Source organism: Plecotus auritus (genome assembly GCF_963455305.1).
Source record: "Plecotus auritus genome assembly, chromosome: 4".
NCBI lineage: Eukaryota > Metazoa > Chordata > Mammalia > Chiroptera > Vespertilionidae > Plecotus > Plecotus auritus.
This window is the reverse complement of record NC_137775.1, coordinates 170,484,860-170,502,345: the sequence shown is the minus strand read 5'-3', so window position 1 is coordinate 170,502,345 and position 17,486 is coordinate 170,484,860. Positions and strand designations below refer to the sequence as shown.

The window sequence follows — 17,486 nt, the reverse complement described above, 5'->3', positions numbered from 1 at the left end:
CCCCACACACAGAATTCTAGTGCAAGAGCTCTGGAACGAATCCAAGATTCTCCAACTTTAATAGCATTCCAGGTGTTTCTGATGCAAGTGGAAATATTTGACCTACTTGAGCAGTGTGGTCTCCATCCACTGTCACACATTTGAATCATTCAGGAAGTTTTAAAAAGATGCGAATGCCCAGGACCCTGCCCTCCATCACTTAAATCAGAATGTTTGAGTTCAGTAAAGGTGTGTGGACATTTCCCAAAGGCTATCCAGGTGATTGTAATCTGAAGCTTGATTTGAGACCCACTACCTAAGGTTGGTATGATAAACACAGATCATCAGACAGTTCCTCTCCCACGGGGTAAGTGTCTCTTTGGGACCATTAGTGGTTTTTCCTGTCATATAACCTTCATAAATTACTGTCTACTCTACTAGGTTTTTGTATCTTTAAAATTTAGGGACCCCTGTTCTTTTCATAAAATGGGCCCTTCCAGGGTTCTAAATACTAAATGAAGAGATACTTATAAGCTAAGTAATAGGTGAGAATCCATCTACATTTGCACAATTATGAACTTTTTCTGTAGCAATTGCAATAACTTGTGTCCACCTACACAGATGAAGCCTTCCCTTGCTAGAATTGTTAGATCCTTACACACACCCCATCACACAGCCCTGCACTACTAGGTGTTATGTTTATGTATACAGATTCAGAGAGTGTTGTCTAACCTGAGGCCTTCTGTGCCCCCCTCACTGTAATTTGGGGTCAAAATATCAGGCCCCTTCACCTTACTTTCATAATGACAGAATCCTGAGCAGGCAGAGATCAGCAGCTGTTTCAGAGACCCATAAATCAGCCGGACTAAGGCCATTTAAGCTAGTTCAATAAAGACTTAACTCTAGGACCAAGGTATAAACGTTTCATCTGCCTCCTCAGTAAGTGAATGAATTATTTTAAAACCAACAAGGAAAAAGGCAGAGGGAGTAAAGGTATTTTAAACATCACTTGTTGTTGGTCTTTTTTTTTATACTTGTTTACCTTCAAGCAGTTTTACATCTACATTCAATAAGTAATGACACTATGACATGGTTTATAGAAATCAGTAAAACAATATCTTGGGGAAATAATATATACAAATTAAAATTATTAATTTATCATGCCATTTTTAAGGGTCCAAATGTAGTTGTAGAAATATCAATTATGGTATGACAGATGAAAGTTGCCGAAAGTTTTTATTTTATTTTTGAATTTTTGGTTGATATTTATGCATGTGAAGAACTTGTAGACCGGTGAGCGGGGTGGTATAGAATTTGACACTGCCCCTCCCATTAACCACTCCAAAGCCATCCCAACAAACTTCTAATGTAAAAAGGCAAAAACAAAAATGCAAATGCAGCTTCAGGACAAATTCCATAAGCACCCCCTTTCCACCCAAACCCTCCAACCAATTTGCTGCCGCTAAGCCCCTTCTGTATAGGAATCCTAGAGTGGCCAATGAGGTAAAAGCAATTATTAGAGGTAGGCGGTATCTCCCAGCCCCTCTGTCAATAGCCTGTGTTCAACATAAACTATTATCAGAACCCATATATTATTTATTTGCTCTTAAATAATTCATGGCTCAGTATACTTCACATGTGACTTGAAAGTCTTCCTAGCATCTAATAAAAACCAGGGAGGGTTAGCTGTGATTTTTTTTAACCCTACACCATCAATTTAATGATTAATGCAAACACTCCTACTAGATTTCTGCTGCAAATAAAGGATGAAGAGAGGATTCCTCTGCTTAAGAAAATGTTAATTCCTAAATTGCAGAGTAATTACAGACATTCCAGTTTGCTATAAACAGTTCTCTGCTTTTCCTCCAGCCATTACTTGTCGAAAGCAAGACGGAGGGCAGGCTGGCATCCACGAATGCCTCCAGCACGCAGGCCCCGTGCCAGCCCTCACCCAGGCCTGCCAGGTCCCCTGCCAAGACGACTGTCAGTTTACCAGCTGGTCCAAGTTTTCCTCATGCAATGGAGACTGTGGGGCGGTCAGGACCAGAAAGCGCACTATTGTTGGTAAGAATAATTAGCTGGCATGCCTAAGTCAACACTTGTCAAGGTAGAAAAACACAAAACAGACCAAGAGAGTTCCCACAATGTATTTGGAAAATGTGCAGATATGCCTTATCGTTGGTACACTTATACCTAATGCATCGCCAGTGGACTTGGGTGTGTGTTTTAATGTTAGTTGGCAGCAACAGACACATTGTAATTTTAGCACAAAGAAAAAGTAGCCTTGAATATCAAACTCCATCACGTGTACAGTATGTGGAAGGTTATTTTTTGTTTAAATATGGACTTTTGGTGAATTGCCTACAGACCATGAAGGGCTTGGAGGAAAGGTCTTTGGGAACACGAGGAAATGTTGCCCCTTCATTTTTTAAGCCCATTCTCGCTATCACAGCCTCGGATTATCCTTCAGATCCTAGAAGAGGACTGTGACGTTAATTCTGTGTCAGAAAACTGCATTTTGAAAAGCAGTCACAATGACAAAAAGCAGTGATATAATGAGCAAGAACGGGAGACATCGTACTGACCTACATCCTGCTGTATTCAAAAAGACTACCAGTTGGCAAAAGAAACCTAAAAATATTGGTGCTAGTAGACTACTCAGAATTTAAAAGTTACAAAATAAGCCACCTGTCATAAATAAAAAAGGTTGAAAACTATGTAAGCTAGCTTATGAAAGTTACAGATAAACATATGTAAAATGTATGTAATTAATGATATTTAATATAATTAGTCTATAATATATAATATAATAAATATAAATATATGTTATCTAATTAAAATAATGATATATCATTTTAAGCATGTACTACTGTTATACTTGAGTTATTTATTTTAAAAGGGGCTTTATTTACATTTATATGTAAACCATTTCTAATATTTTTCCTGATATTAAATATCTTCACTTGGAATATTATTGTTATTTCCTATGTTAATCACAAGTATGTCAAAATGATTACTCTTCAGAAATGCTGAAAGAGGCAAAATCATAATCAGAAAAGTAAATACAAAAAAAAAGTAAAAGTAAATACAAAAATCTCAATTTCTCAGTTCCCTAGATAGCTATTCCATCTATTTGAACTAACAACAAGCTGTGACGTTCAGGGCAGTGACTCCCTCCCCCATTTCATCTTGGTGCACATTATTCAGGAGAAATTACTGCAGTTACCTCCCACCCCCCAGTCAGGGAAAACACGTGATCATTTGAGAAGATTTTGAGCATTTTAAAGAGTATGAAATTCACCGCAACAGTTAGTGCCTTATATAAGGGCTATTTTTAAATCAGCTGTTTCTTTTCATTGATTGCAGAGAGGAAGGGAGAGGGAGAGAGATAGAAACATCAGTGATGAGAGAGAATCATTGATCGGCTGCCTCCTGCATGGCCCCCAATGGGGATGGAGCCTGCAATCCAGGCATGTGCCCCGACCAGGAATTGAACCGTGACCTCCTGGATCATAGGTGGACACTCAACCGCTGAGCCACACCAGTTGGGCAACTTAGCTATTTTTACATGAAAAAAATAAAAATACACATTTTTTTTTTCACTATGGAAAGCACCCCATACTAACAAAAGCCTAGATAGAAAACACTGTGAGGTGAGAGAATAGTGTTTATTTATAGACTACTGTTGACTATGGCTAAAATGGAGGAAGGAAGTTTAGGAAAGGAGAAAACTTAGGGAAGGCTTGAAATTAATAAGGGTACTTTCCAACTTAAATTTCTCCACAGGAAAAAGCAAAAAGAAGGAAAACTGTAAAAACTCCCACGTGTACCCCCTGATCGAGACTCAGTATTGTCCTTGTGACAAGTACAGTGCACAGCCCGTGGGGAACTGGTCAGACTGCATTTTGCCGGAGGGGAAAGTGGAAGTGCTGCTGGGAATGAAAGTCCAAGGAGACATCAAGGAATGCGGTCAAGGCTATCGTTACCAGGCAATGGCGTGCTACGACCAAAACGGCAGGCTCGTGGAGACGTCCAGGTGTAACAGCCATGGTAATCCCACTTTCCCCCCGTGTTAAACATTTGCTGCCTTTGCGGGTGGAGGTAAAATGCACATTTATGAGAATGGAGGGAAAGGAAGGTCTCCAGAATTATGTTCTAAGTGGAACATTATGGGACACTACACTGTACGTATGTCATTTATATGTAACAGGACATTCAGTGGCACTTGTCTCGTTGTCCAGGAGTTGGCAATGAAGCCATGAATTTGGTGGCAAAGAAGGCTTACAGGTAGGCAAATGCTGCCAGAGCCACCTCTGGGATTAAGAGTCTGTTGAACAGAGCGAACCAGACCCAACAGCTGCGCAGGAAGGGAGAGAGGTTTCAATTTAATTTAATTTGAAAGTAGAGTTTTAAACTAAACAGACTTTTAATAACCAAACTGGCAAGATTTGCAATGTGCCTAAAATGTCATTGTCAGAGAAGAAAGATTGAAAGCCGTAATTGGTAAAAACTCAAACATATCCTATCTACTGCTCTATTAAGTTGAGGTTGGCAAAAAAAGTACATCCTCTTAGGAAACTGTGCCCACTTTTGATTTCTAAACCAAAAGAGAGGGTGGGAGGGGGGAGGGAGGAAGGGAGGGGGGAGGAGGAAGGGAGGGGGGAGGGAAGAAGGGAGGGAGGGAGGGAGGAAACAGGAAGCAATAAAAATGGAAATACAATAATAATAATGAAGTTGCCAAAAGTTCGTGAAGAGTGACCATTTTTGACCAGTATATGTAGTGAACTCTTTGGTTCCAAGTCTTAATACAGGCAGCCTTAAACAATGTTTCTCCATTATTCTTTTATTTTAATACAGCTGTCTTTTTATAATGTTATGAGACCAGTTTACCGTGGGTCAGCCTGAACCATAGATGTCACATATTTGTAAGCACTGGGCAATGATCCTCCTCCCTACTTCAGGGAGTTGCCTAAGAAAGATGGATTAAATTGCCAGGAAGGGTGTACATGGCAGTTACCTTCCAATCCTGCTGAAAAACATTCCATCCGAATGGTCTTCCTCTAGTTTTATTATATGGTTCAGAAAACAATATGAACTAATTGTACCATCTCACATTTATAAACCATCAAGGCATTGTAGTGACACAGTTATTGGAACCTTTTACACATGTTCTTACAACGAAGTTTCCAAAAACCTCATTTTTTTTAACCTTATCTCAGAGTTTCTGTTTTATCAAAGTATAGTGATATAAGCCCCAAGGATATTGAAGCTCTGGAAATAAGTATGTTTCAGGTTAATATATGTGCATTGCTAAGTTTTAGATTATTCCATACACTTAGAACAATTAAAGAAAAAAGAGTTTAATGTTTATAATAGGCATACTTTGAGAAACACCTCTAAGTATAACTGAGTATTTTATCCTCTGTATCAAATAACATAGGTGCTGCAAATTAGATACCGGGAAAATGCAAATGCAGTTCTCATTCTGAGATGATCTGATGATAATATATACGATCATAATTAGTCATTAAAATGTAAAATTGAAGATCACTTGAGAAATATGTTTCTCTTGGAATGCAGCATATGTTTGCTCACATGTAAGTGTTTGCTCACATTTCAAATTGTTATACATAGTGAATCACCAAGATAGTCATTTGTTTTTCACATAACCTGTGAGCTTTCAGAATGATTCTCATATGTTCTCACTTTTACCCTGATCTGCTAATTAGATGCAAGAGTGCTTCCGTCAGCCACTTAACAGTCAACCTTATTTTCAGAAAAAGCTTTAAAAATACTCTGGGACTCTCACAAAAATGCTTGATCACTTAAAAAAAGTAAAAGCACAAAAATATTTGAGGTTGGCCAAAGGCAGTAGACTCTAACTTAGCACTGTCGATTCAAAGCATAACGAAAGCAGTACTGTATTCTGGAAGTAAAGTAAATATAGAAAAATGGTGGGTCCATGAACTTCCTGGGGTTTGGGAAAGGATCTATGATCCTTAACTAAATGAACTGTTCCAGTTTAGTTTTTTGCATCTGTCCAAGGTTATTCATTCTTTATTCCACCTGATCTATGATGGATATCCAGTGGACTATTTTAGTGTTTACTAACATATTTACTATTTACTATTTACTGAGGAAATCGAATCTCTATTGCCTCATTCCTTTGGAAATTACAACTTTTTTAATATATGTTCCGTTGATTCTGATGGTGTCGGTGGAATGCTATAACTTTGTCACTCTGTCCTAGGTATGCTCTAAATTGCATTTTCTATGTCCACTGCCTTCTCTCAGTCAAATCAGCTTTTCGGATAGGTGGCAGAGATGGGGTTTTCAAGTTGCTTTCAAGAAAAAGTTTCCTCCTACTTTCAGTTGAAATATAAAATTAATTACCACACATATACAGTACAGAGACACGAATTCCCTATTCAATAATGGCCCTAGGGAATTTTTGTTTAATTTGTGTTGTCCATCTGTGGGTCATATTACCAGTTATTATACTGACAAAACAATTTAATTATATTATTCTAGGCCATTTCCCATGTGGTCACTCTTTTTTTTTTTTTTTAAATATATTTTATTGATTTTTTACAGAGAGGAAGGGAGAGGGATAGAGAGTTAGAAACATCGATGAGAGAGAAACATTGATCAGCTGCCTCCTGCACACCCCCCACCGGGGATGTGCCCGCAACCAAGGTACGTGCCCGCAACCAAGGTACATGCCCTTGACCGGAATCGAACCTGGGACCTTTCAGTCCGCAGGCCGATGCTCTATCCACTGAGCCAAACCGGTCAGGGCTGGTCACTCTTTTTTTAATGTCTTAACTTGTGGCACAATTCTATTATGTCTGGGATTCCTCATAATAATAGACTCTGTATTGAAAAGTGATATACCCATACTCCGAAAATCAGATCTCAAAGTATACCTTGGGAGCCACATAAATGTTCATCCATCCTTATGCATGGTATTAAATACAGTTCCTGCAGAAATGTTGATATATAAATACATTTTTGGCATTTATCCTAAAAAGATAATACAAATTATACACATTTCCTTTTTGTGTGGTATCACTATAGCAACAGATTTTAAATCACTCTAAAACCAAATGAAACAGTTTCTACTCACTGCTGGAATGCTCTGAGAATTTAAACAATATCGGTTCACTAGAAATGTACTGAGTGCCTGACCACATAGAAGTACTAGGTACTTCTTAAGTTAATCATTTTTAAGATTTCGCAGGACAAGTGGTGGAATTTCTGAAACTTTTTCTTATACATTTAATCTTGATACTTTATTTAACCTTTATATTTTAAAGCATCTTAGAGGTAACCTAGCTTATGCAAGATACATGTATACAAGATTTCCATTTGCACATGAGGGATAGAGTTTTACATGCTGCTCCTCCAACTCTACCCAGCTGTCCCCAAACCCCTTATCCTTCTCTACACTTTGTATTTCCAAAGCAGGCGTCGTTCTGTAACATACCATATAATTCACTTACTTATTATGTGTATTATTTATGCTTTATCTCCTGCACATGAATGTAGATTGATGAGGGTATCCTGGACTATTTCATTCACTGAAATAGCCCCAGTAACCTAGCACAGTAGGTGCTCGGTAAATATGTGTAGAATGAATGAATGAGTGAAGGGCTGGAGAGAATTTTTGTGGTTGCATTTCATTCACAATCAGGTTTGGACACTTTCTTTTTCCCAGACTGTCCTTCCCTCTGTGTCACATTTCTGGGAAATAATCAGAAAGATCACTGAGAACAACTAAAATCTGTGGAATAAGATCTATAAAGCTTCTGTACGATACTTCTCAAATAGCTGTGCTTCTCTCTACCTACTGAAGGGGAGAAGAAATAATAGTCACACACCCACTCCACTGAATTAATCCTGTAATATCAACATTGACAAGTTTCTTTATTGCCATTTAGAGCTTATTCAGAATTGCCTAATTTGTATAACACCAGATTTGGACAACAGCTTATCCTCTTGGTTCATATTAGTCATGGTGACAAATTGCATTTTCCCAGACACTGTTTACACAACCTGCGTAAACCTGTGTTTCCCAGCCTGTGTTCATCAAGAGTGTGGGATGTTTATTTAACTCTTTGTTCCCACTCACCTTTCCTTGAGAAAATAAGGACTAACATTTCTATTTGGTTTATATATACATTTTAGGGCATTGTGTGGAACGCAGAGTACAACTGATAAAAATAATTGTGACTATAGGGAGAGTAGATTCTAAAAATAACCTACCTGACCACTCAATTATAATATAACGGGAGTGTATTACTTTCTGTAATGGGATTCTATAGAAGTTTATCTAAGTTTAATATTAGAGGTTAATTAGAAACAAAATTGAATGAGAAATTACTCCTTATATAGCGGGTGCTCGTATTTGAGGAAAAGCACGTTTAATTGCAGCCCGTAAATGGGCAGAAAAGGCTATAAATAGTCTTGTAAACAAGCCGAAATGGAGTGCTGATGCCTCTGAAAAGCATTTTCAGTTGATAGTGTTTCTTAAATGTCTAATTCATGTCCGAATTCAAAACTTTCCTTTAATGACGCACGTATGGCTAGTGTTGCTTTTGCAGTTATCGTTCACAGTGGAGATGTGTTTCTTTTCAAATGTAAAAGAGAAGCGGGGGATGAGGGACAAACTGGTCCTGAGCTAATAGTTGCAAGTTTAAAGAGCCAGGATGAAAAAGAAAAGGACTGTTCTGGACACTTGAGTACAAAAAAAAAGCAATTGCCTAGGGTTGAATTAAAATGCGGATGGATACCAGCAATGTTCTCAGACAGGCTCCCTGAAGGAGCACTGTGGAGGTGATGATGAGAGACTTTCGCTGGAAATTTTCCTGCAGCTGCCGCTCATGTCAGGAGTGAGAGAAAACCATCTCTGGTTAGTTCCACGTCCTGGAGACCGCAACTCATCTATTACTTAACAACACGGTTTTCAAACTGGGCTTCACAGAGCCCCTCAGGCCTGGCTGTCGAACAAGCTTCCCGTAGATGCCATACACGTATTGGACTTTCTTTCCAGCTTTTTAGGAAGAAAATGTTCTGCAACGTAAAAATAAATTTAACGGCCATAAACATTATTCATTCTTTGCAACAATAAAAAAAAAAAATTGGATCTTTGCCATTATCAACAATTTCTGCTATTTTACTTTACTCTATCTTTTCCATTGGCTTCTGACCCCTTATTCTCTCTAATGCCTTACAGAAGTGGTAGCACTAATTTCAGTAAAATAATTAGAGTGTAATCTTCCTGAAATCCGTGGTAATTTTAGTGATAGAACCAGAGTTGTTCATTACTTATGTTGTGATGTAAGTTTTCATAATGAATAAAGATGCTAAATGGCCTGCATGAATCCATGTATATACTATAGTCCTATATGTTAGTAAAGCCCTGCAAACTCAAAATAGTTTTTTAAAGCTTTATACCCCATAGTTGAGTTTAGTCTCATTCCTAATATGTAGGTCTTTTTCTCCTTTAAAGCATCATCACAATGGTCATATAGGGAATAAAGCTTACACCTAGGGGTTTGCTTTTATAAATGAAGAAGGCATTCATTATTAGACATAAGCCAGATCTATGGACTCAAAAAATAACCTGAGAATGCCCCAACAAATGTGTGGGCATTTAAATCTCAATGTGAAAGAAAAATATTTTCTTGTATTTACTTTCCATGTTTATCCCATCTATATATATATAAAAGCCTAAGCGACCGTTCGACCGGTAGCTACGACATGCATTGACCACCAGGGGTCAGACACTCCGACCAGTTGATTAGCTTGCTGCTGGGATGTGGCTGATCGGGATGGGCACGATGGGCCGGACACACCCTCGAGCCCTCCCACGGTCCCTCCCCAGCCCTGATCATGCACCGGTGGGGTCCCTCAGCCTGACCTGTGCCCTCTTACAATCCAGGACCCCTCAGGGGATGTTGGAGAGTCAGTTTTGGCCTGATCCCCACAGGCCAGGCAGAGGGACCAGGCTGAGGGGCCCCACTGGTGCACAAATCCATGCACCGGGCCTCTAGTTTCTTCATAAATGCATTGAAGGTCAGTTTAGCCCTCAAAAGAAATTTTGTTCACTTCCATTAAAAAACAAAATTGACTCCTCTTATGGTCTTTTAAAGTAGCCATTTAAAAAAACAACCTTAAGTTTATCCACATAACAGTTTTCCCTCCTTTTGCCATAAGTTTAACCTTTAAAGCTTTAAGACTTTGAAGCATAAGATAATTTAAGAAGAAGAAACTCTCCTAAGTTTGGGGGATTTTGTTATTAATTTGTTTGTTTGCTTTTACGTTTTTTCATGTTTGGAAATGGACATAAGAAGAATTACTTGAAAATATTAAAACTCTGTCCAGCTCAAAACATGAATCCAATTTTAATGCATTATGATTACAAACTATGGGAGATCTATGTCTCACTTGTTCAGTGAGACGCTATAGGAAAAAGTCATTAAGCACAAGAATGCAGTGTCTGAGTTATCTTCTTAGAGAGTCACAGTTCACGTTAGCAAAAAAGGAAAGCGCAGGGAAAAGAGCCTTGTTTAACCAGTTTAATGCATTAATTTTCTAACCCACTTGACCACAGAAGGCTTTTTGTAAAATTTATGTTTAATACTTATTACAATCCACCAAAACTGGTTAAAGATCATCCTTTGGAAATGCTTCCATGGCAATAAATGATTTTCATTGATTTGAAAGAACAGAGCTTTGTTAATATTAGATGAAGTTAAAAATAAATCACTCTAATTAGTTTTAAAGTTCATTTATTTTCCATTACTTCATCTTCATAATCTGAACACTTAATAAAATACATTCATATTGCTTACAAAATCCTATTCCCAAAGTGAGATTTGTAGAACTTATCTCTGATGTTTAATACAGTATTGGTTAGAATTTTAAATGTTAAATGTGGGGAGAAAGTCAATAAATGCCTTAATGCATCCCCCATATTTTTATTTTGGTTGAATAAGTAAACTATAGGTACAGTTCTTACAGAAATAAATGTATTTATGTCCTTTTAAAATAAAGTAGAGCTGAAACCGGTTTGGCTCAGTGGATAGAGCGTCAGCCTGCGGACTGAAGGGTCCCGGGTTCGATTCCGGTCAAGGGCATGTACCTTGGTTGCGGGCACATCCCCAGTGGGAGGTGTGCAGGAGGCAGCTGATCGATGTTTCTCTCTCATCGATGTTTCTAGCTCTCTATCCCTCTCCCTTCCTCTCTTTAAAATATCAATAAAATATATTTAAAAAATAAATAAATAAAATAAAGTAGAGGTCCACTACATGCCCATTGTGATGATGCTTTGAAGGAGAAAGTTGAATGGAATTCCAGTACTACCTACCTAGAGTCAGGCAGGACATCACAGGCTAGGGGCTCAGGTCTCTAGTTGACTGTTCTCACTTCAGACATCAGCTACAACTTTGGGGATCCACAGATTAACTTTATTACTGAAAATCTGGCCACAGATTTGGGGGTTCTCACCACCCCATCAGGTCCATTGGTTTACTGGAATGACTCAGAGAATTCAGGAAAGAACCATATTTACATGTACAGTTTTATTATAGCAAAAGGACACAATCATAACCAGCCAAAATAAGACACAAAGGCAAGGTCTGGGAAGGTCCCTGAAACAAGGCTTCCATGTTCTTTTCCATGGGACCAGGAGGCATCACCCTTCTGGCACATCAATGTTTATAATCAACCAGAAAGCTAACCTGAGCTTTGCTGTCATTGTTATTGGGGTTTTGTCACGTAGGCATGATTGATTGAATCATTGACCACATGGTTGGTTGAATTCAATCTTCCCACCCCAGAGGTTGGTCAGATATGCAGCTTAAAGCCCTAACACTCTAAACACCTGCTTGGTCGTTGGATTCAACCAGTCTCCCTCCCACCAACATCTTTTTAGCATAAACTCATGTGTAGTCCAAGGGGCCCCCATAAATAGCAATGATACTCATACCACTCAAGAAATTGCAGGGCTTGGAGGCTATTTCGCAGTAATCAGGGTCAAAGATCAACCTAATTCTTTATTATACAACAGAAAGCTTTAGAATTTGCTATAAGAAATGGCCTTGATAATGAACTTATACAGAGATGTATCTATGAATCTGAATGTGCCTTATCATTGGATAAGCTTCCAGTATCGGAATAACAATATCAACAAAACCCCACAGCCTTTAACACTGATGTTGAAATTTCTTGAATCTTTAAGTACTTAGCAGAATGGAGAGATATGCCTTCATATGTATATAAGACAAATAAATATAAATAAAATTTAAATAGCATTGCACTGCAGTAATATTAATTTATCTGAACACTTCTCTATGAAAATTTTAATTGCCCAGTGTTGATTCCAATTGAATGGGTACAACATTCAAGTACAAGAGTTTGGTTATACACATAGTTGTTTGGTTTCCCTGAGTTTTCTAGTTATCAGCTTTTAATATATAATTACAAAAAGATATCATGTTCATTTGGGAATATTTTTTAAATACTTTTAAGCCCACACAGACAACAATAGATAAATTTATAGACAAATGCTCTCATTCCTGATTGCAATCATATGTATATAATACACATTTAAGTAAGAGAGATTTTTTTGACGTTACTTGGGAGGTTAATCCAGATGTTTCACATACAGTGCCAGTGTTGCTTATTCACACAGCTGTAAGTCAGAACCAGCCAATATTTTTTTCATGTGTTTTCAAAATGATTTCTTTACTCTTGTCAACAGTGTACCTTTCAACAGCACAATGTTAATAGTTGTGAAGGTTGTTGACAGCTACTTTATCTACAATTCACAGTTCAAATGAATGAGGTGATGGGATATATCTAAAAGGCAGTGTGTTCTCTGGTCGCCCCTTTAAGGCTGCTAGTGTTTTGCATCCATTTCAACCTCAAAGAATAGTCATAGGATACAAAAAAAAATATGATCAGAAGTCAGGAGTTTGATTTTTCCATGTGTCAAATTCGGTGTTGAACTGCTAAAAGTTTTAACACCCTAATTGTGAAATCATTTATTTTATTCCAGTATTCCTCAGAAGCCATAAATTGCTACAAGATACCAGCAGTTTATTTAGCCTTAAAACACATCAAATGTTTCTGTCTTTCTATCCCCCATGATTGTTTGGTGTTAATTGCCTTGAAAAATGATCTTAGTGAAGAAAGCAGGGCAATGATTATCTAGCAGTTCACTACTAGCATTAAGGATTTTAATTGTGCTAGATGAACATGACTGGCAATTATTGAAAGTTGTTACACATCGGAAAATAAAAATGGCATGCTAAGCATTATATTCTGTTGCAGTTTTATCTCAGGATCTACATGTATCTTTTAACAATTTAATACCTTGAGTTTTATTTGAGAGATGTTTCTGGAATATGCTATTGGAAGATCATACATAGAAGTGTTTAAGTGTTACTACTTGATGATAAATGTGAATCAGTCTGAGGTCATCCATGGTAAATCTCACTATGCCATAATTCTTCACCTGACAACGGAAGGAAAGAATTTCCATTTATCTGTTACTCTGTGAAGCAGTGACATTAAAGATTATGTGTTTCTGTTTTACACTACAGTTACTAAATAACAAAAGGTTAAAGGTTTACTTTTACAGTCATTTTGAAATTTAACAAAGTAGAAAATGCAATTCTTCTAGAAATATTTCAATAACGTTACCTTTGAAATACCAGTGTCCTTTTGCCAAAGCTATTGATGATATCTGGAAATAATTGGGACTTTAAAAAATTATTGGACTTGCATAAACATTAAGTAGTTTGATGACAGAATGGCATTCATTTGGAAATTAGACATTTTTACATTTTTATTTTATTTCTTAAACTATTACTATGCAATAAAAAGCTATTATATTAAAAAGTTAGTATTGGCCCTATCAGGAATTACGTATCTAAGCATCTCGTGCTGTTTTAGATAAATGTGTTTACTGGCTGCGCTGTATGAAAAGGATAATGGGATTTAAAATGTATTTCAACTCAGAATAGTAAGGGGAGCTTTTGTTTCCTCACCTCAAGCCATATTTAAAGTCAAAGTAGAAGATTTAAGTAGATCACTCCACCTATTTGAAGATTGTTATGTTTTTCAAAAAAGAATTGATAAAATAATGAACATTGGAAATAACTAGATTTATTTAAAAAATCAAGACAATATCATGACTGATAATTTCTTTATTATTCTAGGATAATTAGACTGATTTTAAAATCAAATTATTGCCTAAGCACCTTAAGAAATTCTGTCACAGTCCAGCTGGTGTGGCTCAGTGGTTGAGCATTGATCTATGAACCAAGAGGTCACTGGTTCCAATTCCTGGTCAGGGCACATGCCCAGGTTGTGGGCTCGATCTCCAGTAGTGGGCATGCAGGAGGCAGTTGATGTTTCTCTCTCATCAATGTTTCTATCTCTCCCTTTCCCTTCCTCTTGCTCAAAAAAGTAATAAAAGGATATTTTTAAAATATCTACTTAGAGATCCTAGTACAAATTGTTTATGTGATAATCATTTCTAAATCAAATCCTTCATGTTGATGTAAAATGGTATAACAGAGTGTTTTCTTGAATCCAGAACAACTCTGCACACAGTATTTGACTCTTGACCAGAGGAATTTTGCTTTTCTTATGCATTTGCCTTGGGAACAATAGTGCTAAATTGATCTAATGAGATGCCAAGTTGGTGGTAAGGGATTGTTCAAGGAAAATGCTCCCATTTCTCAAAACTAATCGGTAGGCCATTGAGTTACTTGGCTGTGTGATTTGATGGAATGAACACTGGACTAGACCTCAGAAAACCTTTCCCCACATCTCACTGTATGACCTTGCATGTGTCAATTATCTCTCTGCATTTGTTTCGCATCTGCCCAGTAGACTATCCATACCCGCCCAATGCGTCTATAAGATTTTCAAGCGAATCCTATGAATACAAGGTGTGAAGGTGCTTTGAAACGGGCAGCACTATAAAAATAGGAGACTTTATTTATTTAACAATCTTCATTTTTCTTCTTCTGGCCTCATTTTCAAAGAAGGGGAAACATAAGGTAAATGGTTTCTTTTGGATAGAGATTGAAAGGGCCTGGCTCTCTTCTTGAGCAAGAACATTGCTTGGACTCAGAAACTTGAACTTGTGTGACATTAACGGACAGGATTCTGTGGAAAACTGTTATAATTTTTTTAATGAATCATTCTGGCAGAATGCGGATGATATGGCAGCAGACAGGTTATTGTCAATTAAACAGGAGCTGTCAGGAATGCTGAAATGTGGTGAGCGTGAATCCTGAGCAGATCATATGGCAGCTGCTCAGCTGTTACTTTAACAAAGTCGCTGTATGTGTGTGTCGTTTTCCTGCAATGTTTCATTTGAATCCTTAACGGCGGAGACTCTGCATTAGCATGTTGCTGTCAAGTCAAACTTGGATCTTGTAAATGAGCGTCTGGGTGGTGGTGGACGAGTGACACGAGGGAGATGGCTCTCCTCTCATTTTCCTGCACTCAGGTTACATCGAAGAGGCCTGCATCATCCCCTGCCCCTCTGACTGCAAGCTCAGCGAGTGGTCCAACTGGTCCCGCTGCAGTAAGTCCTGTGGGAGCGGCGTGAAGGTTCGGTCTAAATGGCTGCGTGAAAAGCCGTATAATGGAGGAAGGCCTTGCCCCAAACTGGACCATGTCAACCAGGTATTTTCTACTGTTGGCAACACTAAAGTATTGTGATTTAGATTGGTAATGATTTATCCCCCTCCCCCACCAAATGGACCAAAGTAAATAATAGAAATTTGGCCCATTTTATTTTTAGAGTAGCCTGGGTCAATACATGTATATTATTAAAAACCCAAATCAGATATATCATCTCTGTATTCTCAAGAGATCTAGTACCCTGCGTATGTATGCATATGAATATAATGCAATGGAAATTAAATGAAAACTCCCTTTGAAATAATGTCCAGGTATTTAACCTGTAATAAAATTATATCTAGCTTGTGTATTATTAAGAGCAAGTTTGTCTCATTCTTAGAGTACCCCGAGACTCTCAAAGAAGACATCTCAATTACCAACCTCTTAAATTAAAATCAAAGAAAGTATTTAAGTTGAGATCTAAAATTAGGAAAGATATACTGTTCATTCATTTGAAATTAGTTGGTATAAAATGTTTTAAATTTTTAAATGGCCTCAAAGTCACTGTAAGTCTATCTATCAATTTAGTCATTGGCTTTTTAAATTTTATTTTGAACTTTATTTGACTTCAGATGCTCTTTATTAGTTGCTATTAATAGTTGTGTTCTGTTGGAAATATAAAGTAAAAGGCTAATAGAGGAAATTGGAACTAATTTAAATGTAACATAAGATACGTCAGACAATTATTATCATGTTTGGCCTGCATGTGAATTAACAAGGAATGCATTTTATATAGTCTATGTAGATGCTAAGATGTGTATTTAAATCTAAGTCACAGTCAAATGAACCAAGTCATATGTATGAACCAACCTTAAATGTATAGATATATTTCATATATACATAGACTAATTTTAATCTCCAAACACACTGCCTACCAGGACCCAAACTTTCCTTCCCAAATTAACCTAAATTTGTTCATAGCAATAAAAGTACACTGTAGAGAGAGTAAAAAGAACTTATGAATAAAGGCACTAGGATTAATAAAGTGTAGAATTAAATTCTGTAGGAAGTTCTTTGAAAGAATCTGGATTTTTCCCCAAGTAGCTAAATTTGCCCTTAAATTCAACTAAAAGTAAGTAACATACTACACTGCTGCCATCTATTGGTGACCGAGTGTCCCTGTGCTCGGGAATGTTTCCAAAGAAAAAGATGGAGCTCCTTGACCAAGTGAAACAGAATAACTCAACTGTAATGTTTGTAAACAAAACAATACTTTTCTGTAAGTTTTGAAATCTTGAATTTCCAATAATAAATGTAAATTTTATTAAATTTTGATCCGGGGTTCTAATAAAGAGAAATTTCCTTTAATGGTGAATCTGCAGATTCAAGACCTCATGGCAAATTGTCTTTGCTATGAAAAGTCTTTCCTCAAAGCTCTCCAACTTTAATCTAGCCTAATGCAGAGTTTGAAAAGGACATCTGGGTACTTGTTAACAGCATCCTGGTGGCATATTGAGACTTTAACAACTAAAATATCAAAGCTAAAACAAGAAACAATTCGTTTAAAAAATAAACTTTTAAGAATCTATATATTAGTAACGCATTAGAAGAGCAAAGAATATGCAGAGGTTTGTGTTAATGTTGAAAAATGTTGAAGTCACATAGACTTTTTACAATCATACATTCCTCAATATAATTGGAGGTACTTTGACTTGAAAATGGTGTTTGAGGTTCGATTTTCCCATTGAGGAAGCAAATCCTCATTTCTTATGAAATATGGATGGATGGATGAAGACGGGTAGATTTATCAATCTATCAATCAATCAATCTGTAAATAGATAGCCATTCACAGTTTGAAG

At 37.2% G+C, this 17,486-nt stretch overlaps 1 protein-coding gene across 2 annotated transcripts in view; it reads left to right on the top strand.

The window, feature by feature from the left end:
* The window catches only part of THSD7A (thrombospondin type 1 domain containing 7A), a 313,292-nt gene that overhangs the window by 260,361 nt on the left and 35,445 nt on the right, over positions 1-17,486 (top strand). For both annotated transcript variants that reach the window (XM_080663644.1, XM_080663643.1), the window contains 3 exons: positions 1,849-2,043; positions 3,766-4,029; positions 15,512-15,690. In XM_080663644.1, coding sequence (XP_080519770.1) covers positions 1,849-2,043; positions 3,766-4,029; positions 15,512-15,690 — 638 coding nt within the window. The remainder of the gene's footprint in view (positions 1-1,848; positions 2,044-3,765; positions 4,030-15,511; positions 15,691-17,486) is intronic.